General features: G+C 41.7%; 1 protein-coding gene across 1 annotated transcript in view; it reads right to left on the reverse strand.

Moving 5' to 3' along the window:
- The window catches only part of PDCD4 (programmed cell death 4), a 32,182-nt gene extending 24,969 nt beyond the window's left edge, over window positions 1-7,213 (reverse strand). The window contains exons 1-2 of the mRNA XM_037804678.1: window positions 7,069-7,213; window positions 2,995-3,098 (exon numbers count right to left, since the gene is read on the reverse strand). Of these exons, the coding sequence (XP_037660606.1) occupies window positions 2,995-3,037 (43 nt within the window). The 5' untranslated portion in view covers window positions 3,038-3,098; window positions 7,069-7,213. The remainder of the gene's footprint in view (window positions 1-2,994; window positions 3,099-7,068) is intronic.
- Between the last annotated feature and the right edge of the window lie 11,201 nt (window positions 7,214-18,414).

Consider the following 18,414-nt stretch of genomic DNA (forward strand, 5'->3'; position numbering starts at 1 on the left):
GCTGCTGAATTATTTACCACTGGGCCAGGGTTCATCATGTTAGCTCAAGTCCAAGTTGAACTACTCATATGGTTTTAAATATTCCTAAACGTAATAAGGATGTATCAGGTCTGTGTGCATGGGCTTTAACATTTCAAGAGAATATGTTGAAACTAAAAATCTTGAAATCAACCTATTAAAAGCACAGATATGTTAAAATCTTTAAAACTTCTTGACAAAAATTATAAAAGTTAGGACCAAACATTGTGGTGATCACAAAACAAAAACATAAGTCAAAATGCTGCATTAGTCTCATAAAGTAGTCTCCCTATCTTCGGTCTTCAAACCATTCTCCAAAGTGCATGGGGAATGAATTTCTAAAACACATCCCACAGAAAACCCATCAACCACTGAAAACCCATCAAAGGCATTTCCATTGTCTCTGAATAAAGTACCAACTATTTACTCTGTAATTTAAGGTCCTTCATGATTTTGCTCCTTCTTACCTCACCAGAATCACTGCTGACCACTCCCATACTCAAGTGGTCAGGGTTCAGATTTGTTTTCACAGGCAGGTGTCGGGGAGATAAGTTTCAAAAAGGAATATAGAATACATTAGAACAAAGGGAAGGGATAAAGTAGGAGAACAACTAAGAAAATGTTTCAGTAATTCAGTCACAAGCTAATTAGAAGAAAGTAACACTTTGAAAGAAAAAAAAAGGACTTTTAAACAGAACAGATTCAAGATTAAAGAAGAGTAAAAGATGTCTTAAAAGTTTTTAGACTGGGAAGAGAAGCCAGTATTAGAAGGGTGAGCTTGGGGCATCATCATAAACGTCACCATAACTGAACCAGTACTACTACTTCTGTCATTACCATTATAAAAAAATGTTACTTATGAGATGCCTGGTTCTATGACAGGCACTTTACATATATGGTCTCTAAGCCTCACAAAGCTCAATAAGGAAGCTATTATTCTCATTTTACACAAGGAAGGTGTTTCACAGAGAAGTTACATAGCCAGAAAGGATTCTGGCCATGACTTAAACTCATGTTTTGAATCTCAGATGACTATACTACAGAAAATACAAAGCTAGAATAGAGCAGAGTGATGACAGCTCACGAGACAGAGAGGATGAATGAGGGCATATTATGTAAATAGAGATGAGCAGAAAATTAAGGGGAAAGAGAAGAAAAGATCAGAAATCAAATTAGATGGAGTTTTCAAGTGAAAGTAGGTGACTGAAGAGTAAATCTACCTAAAACATAATGCTTTTATTATTTGCAGTTAAACTGGCCCAGAAGATAAAGGACGGAGAAGTACAATAAAATGCTTTACACTGTTCTTTGAGTACTAAAGTATTCCATTTAAACATTTTTCCTCCAATTGAGTTTCTTTTCTTTGACTATTTTAGTATACTATAAAATTTGTTTTTGTGTCTGCAGCAGTAAACATTCTCTCCACATGAGGAAACTAAAAATCAGAGAAAATAACTTACTGCCCACAAAGTAATAGAGATGTTAAATGTTAACAGTTGGGATCAGTATACTGGACTGACTTGAACTATTTGATACAGGAAGAATTTATTGCAAACAGGGTCTGTCTTAGGCCCATCCAAGTACTGAAGAACTACAGATCCCTTATTTTAAGCCAGTACTGCGAAAAGACACCAAGAAAGGATTAGAACTAGGTCTTACTGTAGTCAGAAAACAAAATGCATACATCTTAGTGCCATCCAACAGAAATAAAATGTGATCACATAGGTCATTTTCAAGTTTCTAGCAGCCACGATAAAAGGTAAAAAGGAACATGTGAAATTAATTTTAATGTTTTAACCCAATATATCCACATCATTTCAACATGTAATCTATATTAAAAATTTGTTAAAATATTTTACCTTTTTTTCATACTAAGTCTCTGGAACTCTGGAGTGTATTTTATAACTACAGTACATCTCAATTCAGACTAGCCACATTTCAAGTGTTCAATAGCCACATGTGGCTAGTAGATATTGTACTGGGCAGTGAAGAAAAGAATTACCTATATGTGAAAGATATTCTTAAAATATATTATTACCATTCCCACCTCAATGATAGTTGGACATGTTATCCATTTACGGCCCTACAAAATGAGTACTCTATATCTATTGTATGTAGCAGCCCAGAAATAACTATTAATTATTGTAGCAATTTTTTCAACTATAATTTTCTAGCTCACCTTAAATAAAGTTTGTAAATACAAAATGGCAAAGTAGTTTCAATTTCAAAGTGTTTGTTCAAATCAAACAAAACTAAAAGTTGTACACAACAGAGAATTAAAACCATGGAAGAAATGAAGCTGTAGTATATAAATGAGAAATATGATAAATACACTTAAGTTACAGAAAATAGAGCTTCGATGTTAATAAAATTATAAAGCAAAAAATTATCTAAAACATATCAATATTAAAAGCTCTCACTATTCAGGATACTACAAAATCCTATCTAACTCTTGGGAAGATTATTCTGAAAGCTATAAATACATTTTAAGTTGTCTTGTTATTCAGCATTCGGATTATCTATTCCACAAAACCATGTTCATTACTACGATGATGATAAAATGCTATTGAAGCACCATGGAAAATTAGGGGAACTAGCCATAGGGATTTTATGATATATTAATTATTAGTTAGGAAAGATATCAAAGATACCAATAATAGTTGACAACTAGCCAGCATGAAAATATTCTTCTTCATTCTGCACTCACTATTCTTCTGCATTCTGCATTATAACTCATTATACAAACTGGAGAATAAGAATGTATAGAACACAAAATGATGGGCAGAAAAATAAGGACATGATACTTCCCATAAAAACAAGAATCACAAACTTAATTTTAACAATAATAGTCTATTTTCTTGTAGCATAAGATGGTTTTTACAGTAAAAATGGTTTTGCTATCATGTTTTCATAAAATATGATATGGCCTGAAACCTGTTCAATATGACAGTAAAGGTTTGAAATATTATTACTCACCTGTGGAGTTTACATTCAGTACCTGTTCATTTTCTACATCCATTGTTCCTCACTTTCACTTGCACTGATTAAACAGATTACTGAATGGAAATCTTTCTTTAGACCTATTTTTAAAAAGGAAGAAAAAAAAGCTTCAATATCTTCTAAACTGATACAATTAACAGAAACTCAATTTACTGAATCATACTGTTTAAAAAAAAAAAAATCACCACAAAACTACCTTTCTTTTTTAAAAGAATTCACTTATTTCCAAGATAGCTTACCCTAATTAGCATTTGGTTTCAATCTTCTTGACAAGTTTACCTGAGTCAAAAAGAACCCAGATTTCAGCATGTGCCAAAGCATCCCTTTAACGTGAAATTAAAAGATACAACTGCTATGTTTATTGCAAGTTAAAGGATTACACATACATCCCAAATCTTTTAGGAATACAGATCTAAATATCAATCTGATATACATATATATAGAAACAAATAGTGAAAAATTATCTACTGTTGTATTATGAGTACTATGAAATATAAACAGTTTTAATCAAGAATATCACCTGAAAAAAAATTTTTAAAAAAGAACATCACATGATTGTGTTACTTTTCACAGTACAATGTTTCTTAAGGCAGACAGATATATCTGCCATTTCATTACCTAGACCTCTATAGGTATAGGTCTCTATTTTAAGACTTCAAGATTGGGAGAATTTTTTAAAACTGACTTTTTCTATAATGAGTATACTATTTTTGTAATCCAAAAAAATCCTCTCTTTAAAAATATGTATCAGACTTATCTTAGAAGATTTTGATGAAATCAGTCCCCTATTTTTTAGACTGTGATACAAACAAAATTCTATTTGAAAGAAAGATAATCAAGACTATCAAAGATAGTTTTCATGAAAATATATTTTAAAATATATTACCAGAAGGCATAACCAAATAAGATTTCAGAATCTCTGTGGAAACCCATTTAAAATAATGGTTTGGAGTACTTAAGTATTTATCTGTTTAAGTCATATAAGTTAGATACAAGTCATTCCAGTTAATTACAATCACTTAACTAGCAGTGTGCTCTTCTTTTAGGATATAAAATGTGCAAATGAATGAAAACACCCATTTAACTAATTCCAGAAAAGCATTTTTTTCATTTAACATGACCTACAGTTAAATATTTTAGGATAACAATGATATTTAACCGTAGGTTAATATCCTGGGACTCAAAGATGAGGCTGACTTTTAAACACCTCAATCTATATACTACTATTTTTGAACATTTTGTAAACTTATAGCCCTTTATCCAGGAAAAAAGTATTATTTTGTAAAACAAAAATAAATATACAATTTATGATAAACTTATAAACTTAATATTGGCATAATATTTATCCTACTAAGATGCTATCATACTGCTTCAGAAGTTAAGAAGACCCTGAGGTCATTCTATTTCTATTCAGAATAAGTAAATTGACATATGTGATTCCATATAATCACTTTTCAGTATCATAATTCCTATCAATTCTGGATTTAAGGGAAAAATGAACCTTAAAAATATGTATATAGAGATAACATATAGATATATGAACAAAAATAGCAAGCTAACCCAAATATTTAGTGTTCTCCATGGCTGAAAATGCCACGTTTCATTTCGATGCATGAATTACATATGTTATAGGAAAAGGAAAATGTATGGGTTTTTTAAACTAGAGTTACATTAAAAAGTCTTTTTCATTCTCGATGCAAATATAATCTTTCAGAGAATATTTTCTGCAGGACCTAGCTAATAAAAGAAATGAAGTGAGTATGACTGCTGTTTACAAAGCCCTTTATAATTCAAAAAAGAATTTTACACGCATTATTTCATGTAACTCTCATAACAATCTTGAGGTAGGTACTCCCATATTGCAGACCACTAAACAGATTCCGAAAGGATAGGTGATCTGTCCAAGGGCAAACAGCTGCGTAGTTGAAGAACAGGACTGGAATCTAGATCTTCAAATTACAAGTCCAGTATTGTTTGCACAAGTTCAATAGCAGATTTTAACATCCCACAAAAAGATTGTCTTTTAGGGTTAACAGAAAGAAACTTATTAAAACATCGACTTCTATTATTACAGCAAAAAATTTAAATACTGTTTTCAAAACACTAAAATTAATATTTATTGTAAACTATTACGCAGAAGATTTTCAGTTCGGCAAAGAAAATTACCAGGTAATGACTATCATGGAGAACTTAGCAAGAACGTTTTTATTACGTAATCATAACAACAACAAAGTCCCGCGTCTTTAGGCAATGATAACGCAATCAAGAACTCCTGGCCATTTTAAGAGTTTAGAAAAAGGTTATGTTCCATGTTTTTACTCTCTTCAAAGTAGTGGTAATTTTAACCACTTTATTTATCAATTCTTAAGCTTTCTGGACCTGCACTTAAAAGAAAATGTAAAACAAAAAATCCAACCCCCACATCCTTCACACTAAAACTATAAAAATGAATTTTCAAAAAGAAAACTATACATATGTTAGAAAATATTAATGTTGAAATTAAAGTTTTATTTTATCCAATGTGTTACACAGAAACAGACAATCGGAAGTATTAAATTGCCAAAATGTTCCCTAGAAGATAGTGCCCTCCCCCACCCACAACCACCCCTCCAAAAAGCTAATGCCTGAAATATACCTCATAAACTACTCTGACATTCTAGGAGTCAAGTTTAGGCCACACGTTAGCTAGAAAATTACTAGTATTCCTTCCTGGGCTACAATCACAGCGGATTAGCCACTTAAAATCAGCAACGATGCAATGATGCAAAAGTGAACAGAACAGAAAATCCAAGTGGCATTGCTTTTTGCAGCCCTAACAATGATTTTCCCTTTCACATTACTGTACAGAGAAAATAATCCAAATTAATTCAAAGATGCCCACTGAGATAGTAAGGAATTCAACAGACCTACAATGAAACAACATTAAGGGCATAAATACGAATAATTAAATTCAGAACACAACGGCAGTGCCTCCCCCCCCACCGCCCTTTTAAAGCATATGTTGGTGTCCCCAAAAGCCTTGCATTAACAAGAATGTTAAAATTCGAAAACTGGCGGCAATCATTTTTTTCTACGCCAAACCACATTCTCAATCGTTTTAATCATCTGTAGGTATCACACTATTGGTAGGTACTCCACAGTTGCTATGGGGAGAAGGGAAACATGACGTCTACAAACAGCTTTGAAGCGCTTGCACCAAAAGCTCCCTATGTACATTACAGCACCCAATTGACCACTGCAGCAGACACTGCATGAGTTTCACAGAAAGGGGGCTCCCCTTCTATCTTTGTTTTCTCTGGAAGATTTAATTTTACTTCAAAAGAAAAAGAAAACCTTTGCAGGAGGGGCGCGACAAAGTTCGCACAGGCAGGGCTGGGGTGAGCGGCACGTGTCCGCCTCCGAGCGCCCCCGAACCCTCCCCGCAGTCCGCGCAAGCCGGGGAGTCCCTCGGCCCCCAGCCTCGGCAGGCCCCCCGAGAGATGCTGAGTTGGGGCGGCCGGGGCCTGGGCTCCGGGGCGCAGGCGGAGAGCCTGGGTCTGGAAACGCTGGGCCGCATTTTCAAAAGGGCCCAGGAAACGCCATGGGTGCGGGGAGCGCGCACACCTTCCTCACAGAATTTCAGTCTCGCGGGAAACACACCTTCCCACCCACCCCACCACCACCCCCAAAAAATAAAAAATAAGAACTTGGCCTTCGGTGGGGGGTTGGGGAGGGACGAAAAGTAGCCCTCACCCGCGAGCGCCCCGCGCGCTCCCCGCGCCCCGCTTAGGGGAAGGGGCTCCGGGAAGGGGCGGGCCCGCGCCGCGCGCGGGCCCAGGAAGAGAGAACCAGGGCCGGCTCTCCGCAGGCCGGGGCGTTGGGGTGGGCGCGGCCTGGCCTACGGGGCTCCGGGAAGGCGGCCGAACCCCCGCCCCGACCGCTCGGACTGACCTGGCCGCGGCCTCCACGCCCCCTCCCCCTCCCAACGTGCGGCTGCCTCCGAGGAGAGCTGGAGCGCTGGGGGAAAGGGCGCAGTCCTCCCGAGCGTGCGACCGCTCCACCGGTACTGACCCTGCGGACCGCCGCCGCCGCCGCCACTCGCCCAAGTCCCTGATCCACCGACCGAGACCCAGTTCCTCAGTCTCTGCCGCCGCCTCGGCGCGTCTCTAGCCCGTCTGGCTCTGTTTGTTTTTGTTTTGTTCTACCCAGTAACACGGGGGCGAAAGGGCGGCGCTTATTGGCCGAGAGGAGGAGGTCAGCTGGCCAATCGTGGCGGCGGAGCGAAAGCTAAGGCGGTAAAGGGAGGGAAGTGAAACGTGGAAAGTTGGGGAGGGTCTCTCAGGACGCATGCGCGTATGTCTCCCGGGGCTGACTAGAGGGGGACCGTGGGCGAAAGGGCAGTTCCGTGGAATGAGGACTAACCTGAGGCTACGTTGATCCGGTTCAACCATTCTGCTCAGGGGGTCAGCAAACTCGGGGACTTCCCAAAGGTCCCTCATTTCTTGATATTTCCAAGGGAATGTCCTGAACCTCCTGGGCTCCTTCCCCCGCTGGCCCCTGCTCTCCCCATGGCTCCTACTGTGGCAGATCCCGTGCTGAGAGTTCTCAGTGAGTGCTCTCAATCCTTTAAGATAAAAGTTACCCCCATTTTACAAGTAAGAAAGAGACTCAAAAACTCTTTGATGTCCTTTTGCTAATCTTGGCTAGCTAGGCTATTGGGGTTCAAAGGGGCAGATTCAGGACTCAAAAGCTGGGGTTCTCAACCTGGCTACAATTTCTTCCTTCTAACTTATGCCTCCCGTGCCTGTTTTCTCCTGCTTTTCCTCCTGGCTTCGTTCTCTTTGTCTAGTCTTCTCTCATGCTTTGTAGGTCGCTGCAGCAGAGGACTCACATTTGTCTCTAGCAGTGAGCCCAGCTGCATTTTCCAGTTGTCTGCTGGGCAACACCTGAATTTGGGTGGGTAGTTCCAGAGCTGAATTGCCTCGCTCCTCCCCCTTCCCCCAGAAAGGAGCACCTTCTCCTGACTCGTTCCTTTCTGCCCGGTCACGCTGCCTTGGAGGCATCTCTAATGCTATTATTTCTCTGCACACATACATACACAAAACCGTCACTAGCCTCCCTTTGCCTTGCCTGTCAGCACCTAAGCCTAGCATTCAAGGCCCCACAGTGTGACCTCAAGACTTTCTGGCCTTGTATCGCCACATCCCTCCCAATCCACACACCTCTGCTGTAACCCACTTGAACTTCACACTGTTCCATGTGCTTCCCCATTTCCTGGCCTTTATCATATTCTATCACCTTAAAAATTCTCCTCCTATCTCAGCTGGTTGAAATTCTCCCCATGCCTCAAGGCCCTCCCCACAGAGTCTTTCTTGAGTCTCATGACTTGATATGATCTCCTATCCCCTGATTCCTCACATTGCTGGCTTATTATACCTCTGGAGGCCCTGACATTATTTTATCTGAGTCCCTGCCTAGCTGTTCTCCCGGTTAGACTGCACCTTCCTTGAGGGCAGGACCCGTTTCTTACTCATCTATTATTGTTTTAATGCCTAAGAAGATGCCTTGCACATTTATTAAATTTATTGTACATATGCAGTAAATACACCTTGATCTGAATTCACAGAGGTTCTCAGCAACTGATACTCATCCCATCTCCTGGGCAAGGGGCTCCTGACATGGCCAGCATCTGATTTAACTCCCTGAGTCACCTTCACTTTTTGAAATCAAAGCTTCCCCTCCACTCTGTTATTTTTTCCCAGTATTTCCAGCTTCACTAGTCTTTTCAGTAACCAGTAACTGCTGGCTCCTTGTTTCATCACCCCTTTCTTTTCCACACATTTCCTTCTTGCACTCATTTCTGGTTCTGACCCTTTCCTTCTTCCTCCCTGCCACCAGCCTCCTAAGACTCCTGCTACATCCTTTCATTTACTCACTCATTCATCACATTTATTTAAGCATCTATGGCATACCCGGGCTGTGCTGAGCAAGCATCCCAAGATCTATGACATAAGGAAAGGGTAGCTTATGATTACCCATTTAAAAAGTATCTAAAACAATCTTTTAGCAAAGGACCTTTATGGGATAAAATTTTCACATCCCTTTTGTCCATCATCTCATGTACTACCCATGATGACTGGTATTTCAGAACTAATCTTAGGGAATGCCACTTTGAGTTGAGTGTGGTTGATGAGCTCTGCACAGGCAGAACAAAAGATTGGATTTGAGTCCCAGCTTCCCCACTCACTACCTGTGAGAACTTCAGCCCTTCTCAGGACTTCTGTTTCTTCACCACTAAAATTCAGAGATAGGGTTCAATCAGCAATTCCCAAGGTAGAATTTTAATGGGTATCATGCAAAAAAAGAGGAGGGATTGTTCTATGGCCAAGGATTTGGAAAGAACTTTCTTCAACAAAGTTACAACTCTTTCTTTATTCCAACTCTTCTCAGTATCTTTAACAAGCTAATTTACCTTTAGAATCTTGGGGAACAGGAGTGGGAATCTCAGCAACATTTTCCCAACTTTTCTGACTACAGAATCCTTTTTTCTCAAGATACCTCAGAATAAGTATTGCTTAGAAACCAGTTTGGGGAATGATGGACTACAGTGAGAGCCACCATCACCAAGATTCCTTCCACTAACCACTTATGCCTTTGAGCTAAACATTTAAAGGAGTAGATAAACATTAAAAAGAAGAAGCTGAATATGGAAAAGTGTATTGCCAAGAATTTTTGCCCACCAAATCAATCTGCAAATATTTATTCTGTGTGCATTCTGTGAAAAGCACAGAACTGGCCCAGCTGTGTTCTTGGCAAAAGGCATTTCTACCTTACGGTAGGTAACATCTGAAGCCTAGAGCTGCCCAGGCTTCCGGGCCAGAGTGTACATTTTTATTTCATGTTATAATTGCTCACAAACTGCTTTTCTGTTTCCTAAAGCCCTGTGCCTATGGACTTGTGTTAATTTGGCTTTTGGATGAAAGAAAAGGAGAGAGACCTTTCCCCTTGACTCATTCTATCCAGAATGATGGAATTGCAACTTCCATTTCCCTTAATAATGATCCATTCCAGAACTTAGGAGAGGAGGGGCCACCACAGATTCCCAGGAGAAGATAGCTGTTCAGAAATGGCAACAGAAACTCGGCTATGTGGTGAAATAAACATTACGTATACCTTCTTGCCTATGATGCCTAGAGTGACATAAACACTGTTTGGTTTGTTAGGGTGTATGGAGGAGAGGGTTGAGAGGGAGATTCTATTTTTTTGCCTCTTGACTCAAGTTATTGAGTGTGTCCTTACCTAGCTATGTTGCGCTGAACATTTGACTTCCTTCTCTGGACCTCAGTTGAATGCCTCAATTTCCTGTGCTGTAAAAGAAGGGATTGGCCACTCCAGAGGGTCTCTAGGGAGGACTCCTGGTTCTGATACCCCATGAGAAGGTACCAGGTGGTACCACCAGATTTCTGGGAGTTGCAGACAAGAGATGAGAGGGTTTTCCACTGGCAGCAGGCAGAGGATTCCATCACTTGTGGCCAGAGGGATTGTTGCTCTAAACCCAGGGGTTTTCTCTGAATGCAAAGCTCTGGTAACCCCTCGCTCTATCACAAAGCAGAATGATGGCTGGTGCAGGGTTGGGAGTGCTATTGAGTTAATGGGGATAAATTACTTGAAAATGCACAGATAAAAGGCAAAAGATATGCACCTAGAATTGTATTATTGCCCTTGGAACTCTCCAAGGTCTTTTCATTCTTTGGGCAAAACCCCATTTGAGAAGGTGAGTTCCTTAATAAGGACTGTTCATGCCCTTGAAAGAGAATGAAAAGAGGGCTTTCTCTCTGGGGACGGAGAGTAGCTCTTAGCCTGCTTCTTTCCTAAGAACTTGCAAATGCTCCTGTCATTTGCAACAACTTCATCTACCTAAACTGACATTCTGCCTCCTATTTAGGCAAAAGGGCTGAATTTTAGGAATTCCTATAAGACACTGACTTGTCTTTAGCACAAATGGTAAAAGGCATGCACACCTTTGAAGAAAGACAGAGCTTCATAAAGAACTCTAATAATAAGAACTCTAATAATAATGATGATGGCTGACATTTGTGTTGTTTTTTTAAGGTTTACTGAACCTTCACATACACTTTCATCACCTTTCTATGAAGTGGACAAGGCAGATATCATTCTTCCTGCTTTAAAGATGAGGAAAATGAAGCTTGAGTAGGTCACTGGTATTTATGGGACTTTTATGCTGAACGGAAATTTGGAGCTCCTCTAGTCCAAACCCATAATTATACAAATGAAGAAATGGACAGAGACTTGGAGAGGCTGAGTGCCCAAAGCCACACAGCTAGTTAACAACAGAGCCAGATGTGCAAATGAGATCTCAGTGCCCCCACCTTGCACTGCTTCTGCTGCACAGGTAGAGAACATGTAGATAGGGGGTGTCCATACCTTTAGCACTCAGGCCTGAACCCAAATTCTTTTCTTCTACTCAGCCAATTTGAATAAAAGTCAAATATCTCAGCCCATTTCTGGTCCCCAGAACCTCCTGGTGGCAGGTGAATCCATTTTAAGCCCTTAAAGTGTGATGTTTAGGAACTATTTGTGGGGTGTTTTCAAGAATTTCTTTCCTAGAGTCACGAGCATAAAGTAATGTGAAGCATAGCACAAAGAAGTAGATGCAGTATTTAAAAATAGTTTTACCAAAGAAACACTGAAAGGCTGAATGGTTTTACTTCCCCAATTCAGATTTTGAGGGGTTTTCTTGGTGTATCTGTTTTATTTCCTCCACCAGACCACTCCTGCTACCTTGAGGATTTAGATACAAGCTCATTTAGGGTTGAGCAACTCCAGGACATCTATTCCCCAAAGAGCCCATATATTTGAATGCATCTCCTACACCTGGCCTGAGTTCTAAGGCTGTAAAAACTCTAGCTCCTTGGACTTTTGCAACATGGACCATTCAGCCCGATGCTTCCTATGCTTGCTATGACTGTCACACCCTGAATTTAATTATGTTGAGTCAGTGTAGAGAAGAGTTCCTCCAATCCCATCTCTGGAGGTTTTATTTGCATTCTTCTGGAATCCTGGGTCCTCAGCTAGTCTTCACACCTCTCATTCTCTTTCCTCCCTAGAACTCTGAGTAAATTGTCTTATGCCCTCTACCCTCTGAGACCACACGATTTCTGCATGTCCCCCAAACAAGGAGGTAGAACCCAAGGAGTGGGAGTGAAAATGAGGGACTTTTCATGCTGGAAAATAAAAGGAATGTGTGGTTCTTGGGTTGTGATTAAGAGAGACAGATCTGATGTAAGGAAAATGTTCAGAGATAGACTGTGGTGATGAACGCATAACTATGTTATCATACTGTGGACAGTGGATTGTATATCATGGATGATTGTATGGTGTGTGAATGTATTTCAATAAAACTGAATTTAAAAAAAAAAATAAATGAACAATGCGGGGAGGAGGAGAATGGGATGTTTTGGATGTTCTTTTTTATTTAATTTTTGTTTTATTTTTTTGGAGTAATGAAGATGTTCAAAGTTTGTGGTGATGAAGGCACAACTATATGGCGATACTGTGAACAACTGATTGTACACTGAATGATTGTATGTTATGTGATTATATCTCAATAAAATTGCATTTAAAAAAAAAAAAAAGAGAGAGACAGATCTACAAGGAATGCAAACAGGAAAGGCTGGGGTGGGTGTAGGGAGTGGCCAAGAGGTATACATACTGGGTAGAGGGACACACACAGAAAAGGAAGTTCATTATTTGAACTAATAAAATCTCTCTTTTATTTTGAGCAAAAAGAAATAAAAGTAGTGGTAAATAAGAAGGGAACAGAAGAAAGCCAAGAGAAATGTTGCTTTTATTAAATGTTTATAACAAATATTAAGGTAGCCCCTTCATGGAAGGTCAGAGACAGAAGAGGGTCCTGAGTGATGGCCTGGTGAGGCCAACCTGCTCAGTTTACAGATGAACAAACTGAGGCCCAGAGAGAGGAGGATGTCTGGCTGCGGGCAAGTTACAGAGTCCAGGATCAGACCATAGTACTTCATCCCCTCTGTGGGGCTGCCTTCTTTTTCCATATGGTTCTCTGCATGTGTCTCATCTTTCAGTCTTCCACCCACCCCACACACACACCCCTCCTTTTTTTTTCCAAAAAGCTATGAGGGCAACTTCCAGAAAAAAAAAAAAAACTAGGACTGATATTTTTAAACAACAGCTCCAGGAAATCCCCAAGCACTGCATTTGAAGCAACATGATTGGTGGCCTTTCAGCATAATTGACAAAGCCAGCATTGAAAAAGGAACTAGCAGGCAAGGAACCATTCTCCAGTTCCAAGAATTCAGAAGAAAGGAAAAAAACTCCTGAAGGGGCAACTAAAAGTCTTACCACCATTTCTTGCATTGTGGTCTGTGTGGGTTATGTTTTTAGAAAATTCTTTTTGAGGGTATTGCATCTAGGTCAGTGATTTATTCATGGGCTATAAGGGGTCCAAGAGCACCCTGAAAATTTTATGCAAACTTTATTACAAATATACAACTTCTAACAAAAGATACCATAACTTTTTTTTTCATAAGACCCCAAAAAGAGTCAAGTCCCCCCCTCCACCCCCTACCAAAATCAAGAACTTTGGGAATAGAGTATGTTATTGAGTTTGGTCCCATGTTCCACCAGGAAACGCCACCAAGGCTTTACTTTCTTCTGCATGTCAAACCAGGTACAGAATCAAAGAGCCTTCAAAGTAACCACAACAGGAAAATAAGACAAAAGAAAATTGTTTTAAAGACATTGATGATCCTAAGAAGATATGGAATGCCATCTTGGGACATCCCAACAATCATTCCAGTCAGTTATGGAAGACATTTTCCATTATGTTGACCTCAACAAGCCAGAAATATAACCTCCAACTTTCCCTAAACAAAGGTTCATATCCCCATTACCGATGCATTTATCTAAAGAAAATCTTTGAATTTATTTCAGACAGGAAGCACTATATGGTGTCTTTCAAAAATTATGCTCCACAGGTGTTCCACCACAAAGGGTTTCTAGGATTAAGTAAATTTGATAAAACTGCTTATCCTCTCCCCTCTTGGAGGCTCACAATAAACAGCGTTATTTTAAAGGGTAATAGACATAATATCTGTTAACAGCTTATGGAATACACATTGGAAAGCACTGAGATGATGGAATGGGACCAGCGCTAAAAGGCAAGAGGCCAGGATTCCATCCCTAGTTCTGCTACTAATTGCATGTGTGACCTTAGGCCATCTGACTTCTCTGAGGGTGGAGAATTTAAAAGGCCCCCAGAGTCTTCCTGGGGCTATGATCTATCCAACAGGGTCTCCAGGTTGGCTGCCGGCCTAAGATGCTGCTGAGAGTCATTTTCTGTGATTGGGCCTGTTTTCAACCAGGTGACTATGCATACAGTCATACCAGTACCCTTACAAGCCATGCTCTCTTAAGAACCTTTGGAGGGACAAGGCAAATGTCTAGGCACTAGAGTAGAATGAATGAACCATAAAGTTGGGTCAGCTCTGTTCACTGGGATGAGTGCATGTGGTAGGCCCAAAGTCATAGGCTGACTGGACTGGTGGCCATGTGCATTTGATGGGGCTCGTGTTTTGCAAATTGCACAACCTCTTTGAAACCAGTAAGGTTTTACCAAGCATGACGACATGACTTTAAAGAGCAAATGGCTCTTTTCAAAGGACCAAAGTTATTCCCACAGGCAATGTTACTCTCTGGGAGAAACTCCTATCTCAGAAAAAAGGAGTGCTGACTGCAGCTTACCTTCAAAGGTGTTTGAGTCAGTAACCACCCTGACAGCAGGCTTTCCCAGGGAATACTAGAGGTCTGGGAATCCTTTAAGTACCACCTGTGAAGTGTCTTGAGCTCTTGCACAATCAGTGGGGAAATATCCCGGGGTGATGCATTAAGACTACCTGTTCTTTCTGCACCCTGGGCATAGGAACCTCTATAAACATGTTGCAGGAAGAACAGGAGAAGAAATTAAAAAGAGCAGAGGGCCCAGGGCTGCAGTCAGCAGGGCCAGAGATGAGTTGGAGCTTGTTTCACGGAAGGGCTTTTCCCCAGCCACTGCTGTGGCAGTGTGTGTCCTTGTACCCAGGTGGGGCCGCATGTCCGGGCAGGCTGTGCTGTGTGCAACCTTCCACCTCCTATAAGGAATATTTCAAAAATAGATCCATCTCATCATGCCTTTGCTCCTTAGTGCTCCATGAAATCTTAACAGTTTAGCAAAGCATATGTACCTCTTCCCAGCTGGTCTTTGCCTTGTGTTTGAAAGCCTGGGCTCAGCCAATGGAGTACTACACAGTGATATAAAAGAATGAAGGAGCTCTCTATATACTCAGAATGGAAAACTCTCCAACACTGTGTTGTTAAGTGTTAATATATGCTACCTCTCAGTAAGAAAGAGAAGGAAATATGAATATTTATGCAGAATTTTTATACTGCATAAAGAAACACTGAAAAAATATCTAAGAAACCAATAAAATGTTTACATCTGTAAGAGCAATGAAAAAAATGGGGTCTACAGGGACTGCAATGGGAGCAAGACTTCTCAGCATTTGTCTGTTAATATCATTGCATTTTTTAACCCTATTAAAAGCATATAAGCCCGGGATCTTGAGTCATAAGAACTGGTTCAAATATCAACACTACTGTTCCCTAACTATGGGAAAGTTACTTTGCCTCTCTGACCCTCAGTTTCCTCACTGTAAAATGGGGACCATTTCAGTACCTATGGCATTAGGGTTGTCCTTCAAATTAAATGAAACAATATCTGTAAAGTGCCTCCCAGGATGCCTGGCATACAGCAAGTTCTTAATAATAGTAATACTTTGGTTGCTACTGGTATTACTTTTACATATGAAATTCTAACTGATCCTTCAGATTTGGGCAAAATAATACCTCCTGTGAGAAGTTTTCCCCAGTCCCCTGGGGCAGGATGAAGAGTTTCTCCTCCACTGTCTCACGGGGGCTGCTCTCACAGGCTCAGCTCTTTGTTTTCAGGTTGGCTCCCACTGGACCGTGGGTTCCCGAAAACCAAAAGCCCTGCCTCTGCATCAGGCACATAATAGGTACTTGTAAGTAAATGTTAGATGAAAAAATAATGGAATTAATAAAATTTATATTTCCTGAGCAAGAGCCTGTGTGTGGCTGTCCAGGAGAGTTTCACTTCCTGGTTTAGCCCAGCAGAAGCCTGCCCTGTCATTCGCTGGGTCTTGTAGCTAAAGACCGACTTTGCTGCCCTCCTGCAGGACGGGGAACTGTGTGGCAGTTTGCAGGGGCCTCCCAGGAAATGCAGGAAGCTGGCAGTCTCCGGGGACCCCAGGCACTGGGGTGGATCCCCAGTGGAACTTGCAGGCTGACCTTCTGGCTGTTTTGGAACATTCTGGCCAGCCGAGTAAGGCTCCAAGCTGTTTCTGCCCTCACTCAGCCTTCTTCCCTGGGGTGAAGCCTGGTTCAGAGGAAGGGCTGACATTAAAATAAAACTAAAGTGGTAATACGCTACTCAGGAAGTTGAGGTCGGGGAGCCAGAGCAGAGCACAGGTATTTGGCCTGCGTGGCAGCAGAAGGTGGAACAGAACCCTGACTCTATTTGCATTTGGGTGTTTCTACTTTCTGGAGTCAAGCAAACAACACCTATTGTCAGGCAGATCTGGGTCCAGGGCCAGCTTCTGCCACTGGCCAGCTGGTTGAGCTTAGACAAGTGACCTCTCTGGGCCTCAGTTTCCTAATTTGGGAATCATTGGGAGAATTAAACAAACAAAAGAAAACTATACTAAAGGATCAGGCATTTGCCTAATAAATACTCATTTCTTTCCTTCCTTCCTTTGCTACTGAGCACTACTGAAGGTGAAAGAGGAGGCCTCCACAGTCTTACTGTAGAGATAACATGCACACCACACACACACACACAAACCACATACCACATATACACACACATGCCAAACACACCACACAAACCACAAACACCACACGCTCACACACACTACATACACACCACATGTGCACATGCTTGCACACACACACAGATGCTAAGTTTAGAACACTTAGGAAGCAACAACTTGACGTTTTACAGTTCTTACACTGGCTGCTCCCTAACTAGAAACAGATTTTCTCCTCATCCCCCACCTTTCCCCCACGCCCCCACTCTCCCCCCGTCCTCTTCCTCCCCCCCCCCACTGTTTCTGGGCCAGAGTTCCTCTAAATGTGGGTCGGCTCATGGTGGTTTCGTTTCCTTTTCTCAGTCAGCAGTCATTCGACACCATTGCCTGGGTGTTCTGTGCAGCCCAGGCCTTTCATTAGTTCACAAATCTGGGAACTGAGAGAATGGCTACAAAAATTCAGTGACTGCTGTGTGCCCAGCATACTCCATGGTCTCTGATCCTCGCAATGGATGAGGAAACTGAGGCTCAGAAAGGTCAAATCAATTGCCAAGAGGCCTCACAAGCCAAGAGGGGCAGGGCTGGGATTTGAACCTAAGTGAACTGGGAGCCTGAGCCGTTTCCACTGCCCCGTTGCAGCCCGGCAACATAAAACCCCGTTTGAGTTGTTGAGGTGTTCTGAAGGCACTGCCCTGAATCCTGTCCAGGTGGTTTCTCTCCTTAGTTTCCACTTGGGCTCCGGTTGGCCTAAGCTCCCTCTCCCCCCTTTTGCCCTCTTCCCTTTTGGGAACCACAGGCTTTGCCCTCTTGCAGCAGGGCCTTGAAGGTTGGAGGCCTCCACTTCCCCAACCACAGGGCCAAGGCACACTTCTCACTGGAAAACACCATGCCCTCTGGACAAAGGCTCTGTGTGATGACTGAGTGCCTGACTGACAGGTCTTCTGGGAAAAGACCCAGCTGGAGTAGCTGAGCTGCCAGGCCTTGGACAGGCAGAGGTCATAAACAGCTTCTCTGACCACAGAGCTCAGAATGGACCGAAGTCAGGCCATTCTGCCTGCCTCAGTGCCTGAGCCCTCCTAAACCTTGGCCAGCCAGGGCCCTTTCCTGGAAAAACAGCAGGGCGGTTGGATTTTCATGGGCTAACCCTGCAGGCTCCCTTCTCAGCAAGAAAAGGGACTCTGGATTCAGGCAGACCCAGGTTTAAATCCCAGCTGTGCCACTTTCTACCTGTCTGAATTTAGGCAAGTGGCTTCTGCTCCCTGAACCTCAGCTATAAAAGGGAGCTAATAACATCAACTGTCCCTAACCCAGGCTTCAGCCTCATTCTCTTGTCTCTGCAACAGAAGGGTTAGGCCACATAACCATGAGCTTTCTATCGGAAATGCTCTCTATGAAGGCTGCTGGTGAGGGTGTCCATCCCGCTCAGGGATGAGATGGGACGATGGTTGCCTTGTTGTCTCTCTCAGGGTGAACTCAGCCCTGAGTGAGTGTCCTTGGTTTA

Source organism: Choloepus didactylus, chromosome 15, assembly GCF_015220235.1.
Source record: "Choloepus didactylus isolate mChoDid1 chromosome 15, mChoDid1.pri, whole genome shotgun sequence".
Classification (NCBI taxonomy): Eukaryota; Metazoa; Chordata; class Mammalia; order Pilosa; family Megalonychidae; genus Choloepus; species Choloepus didactylus.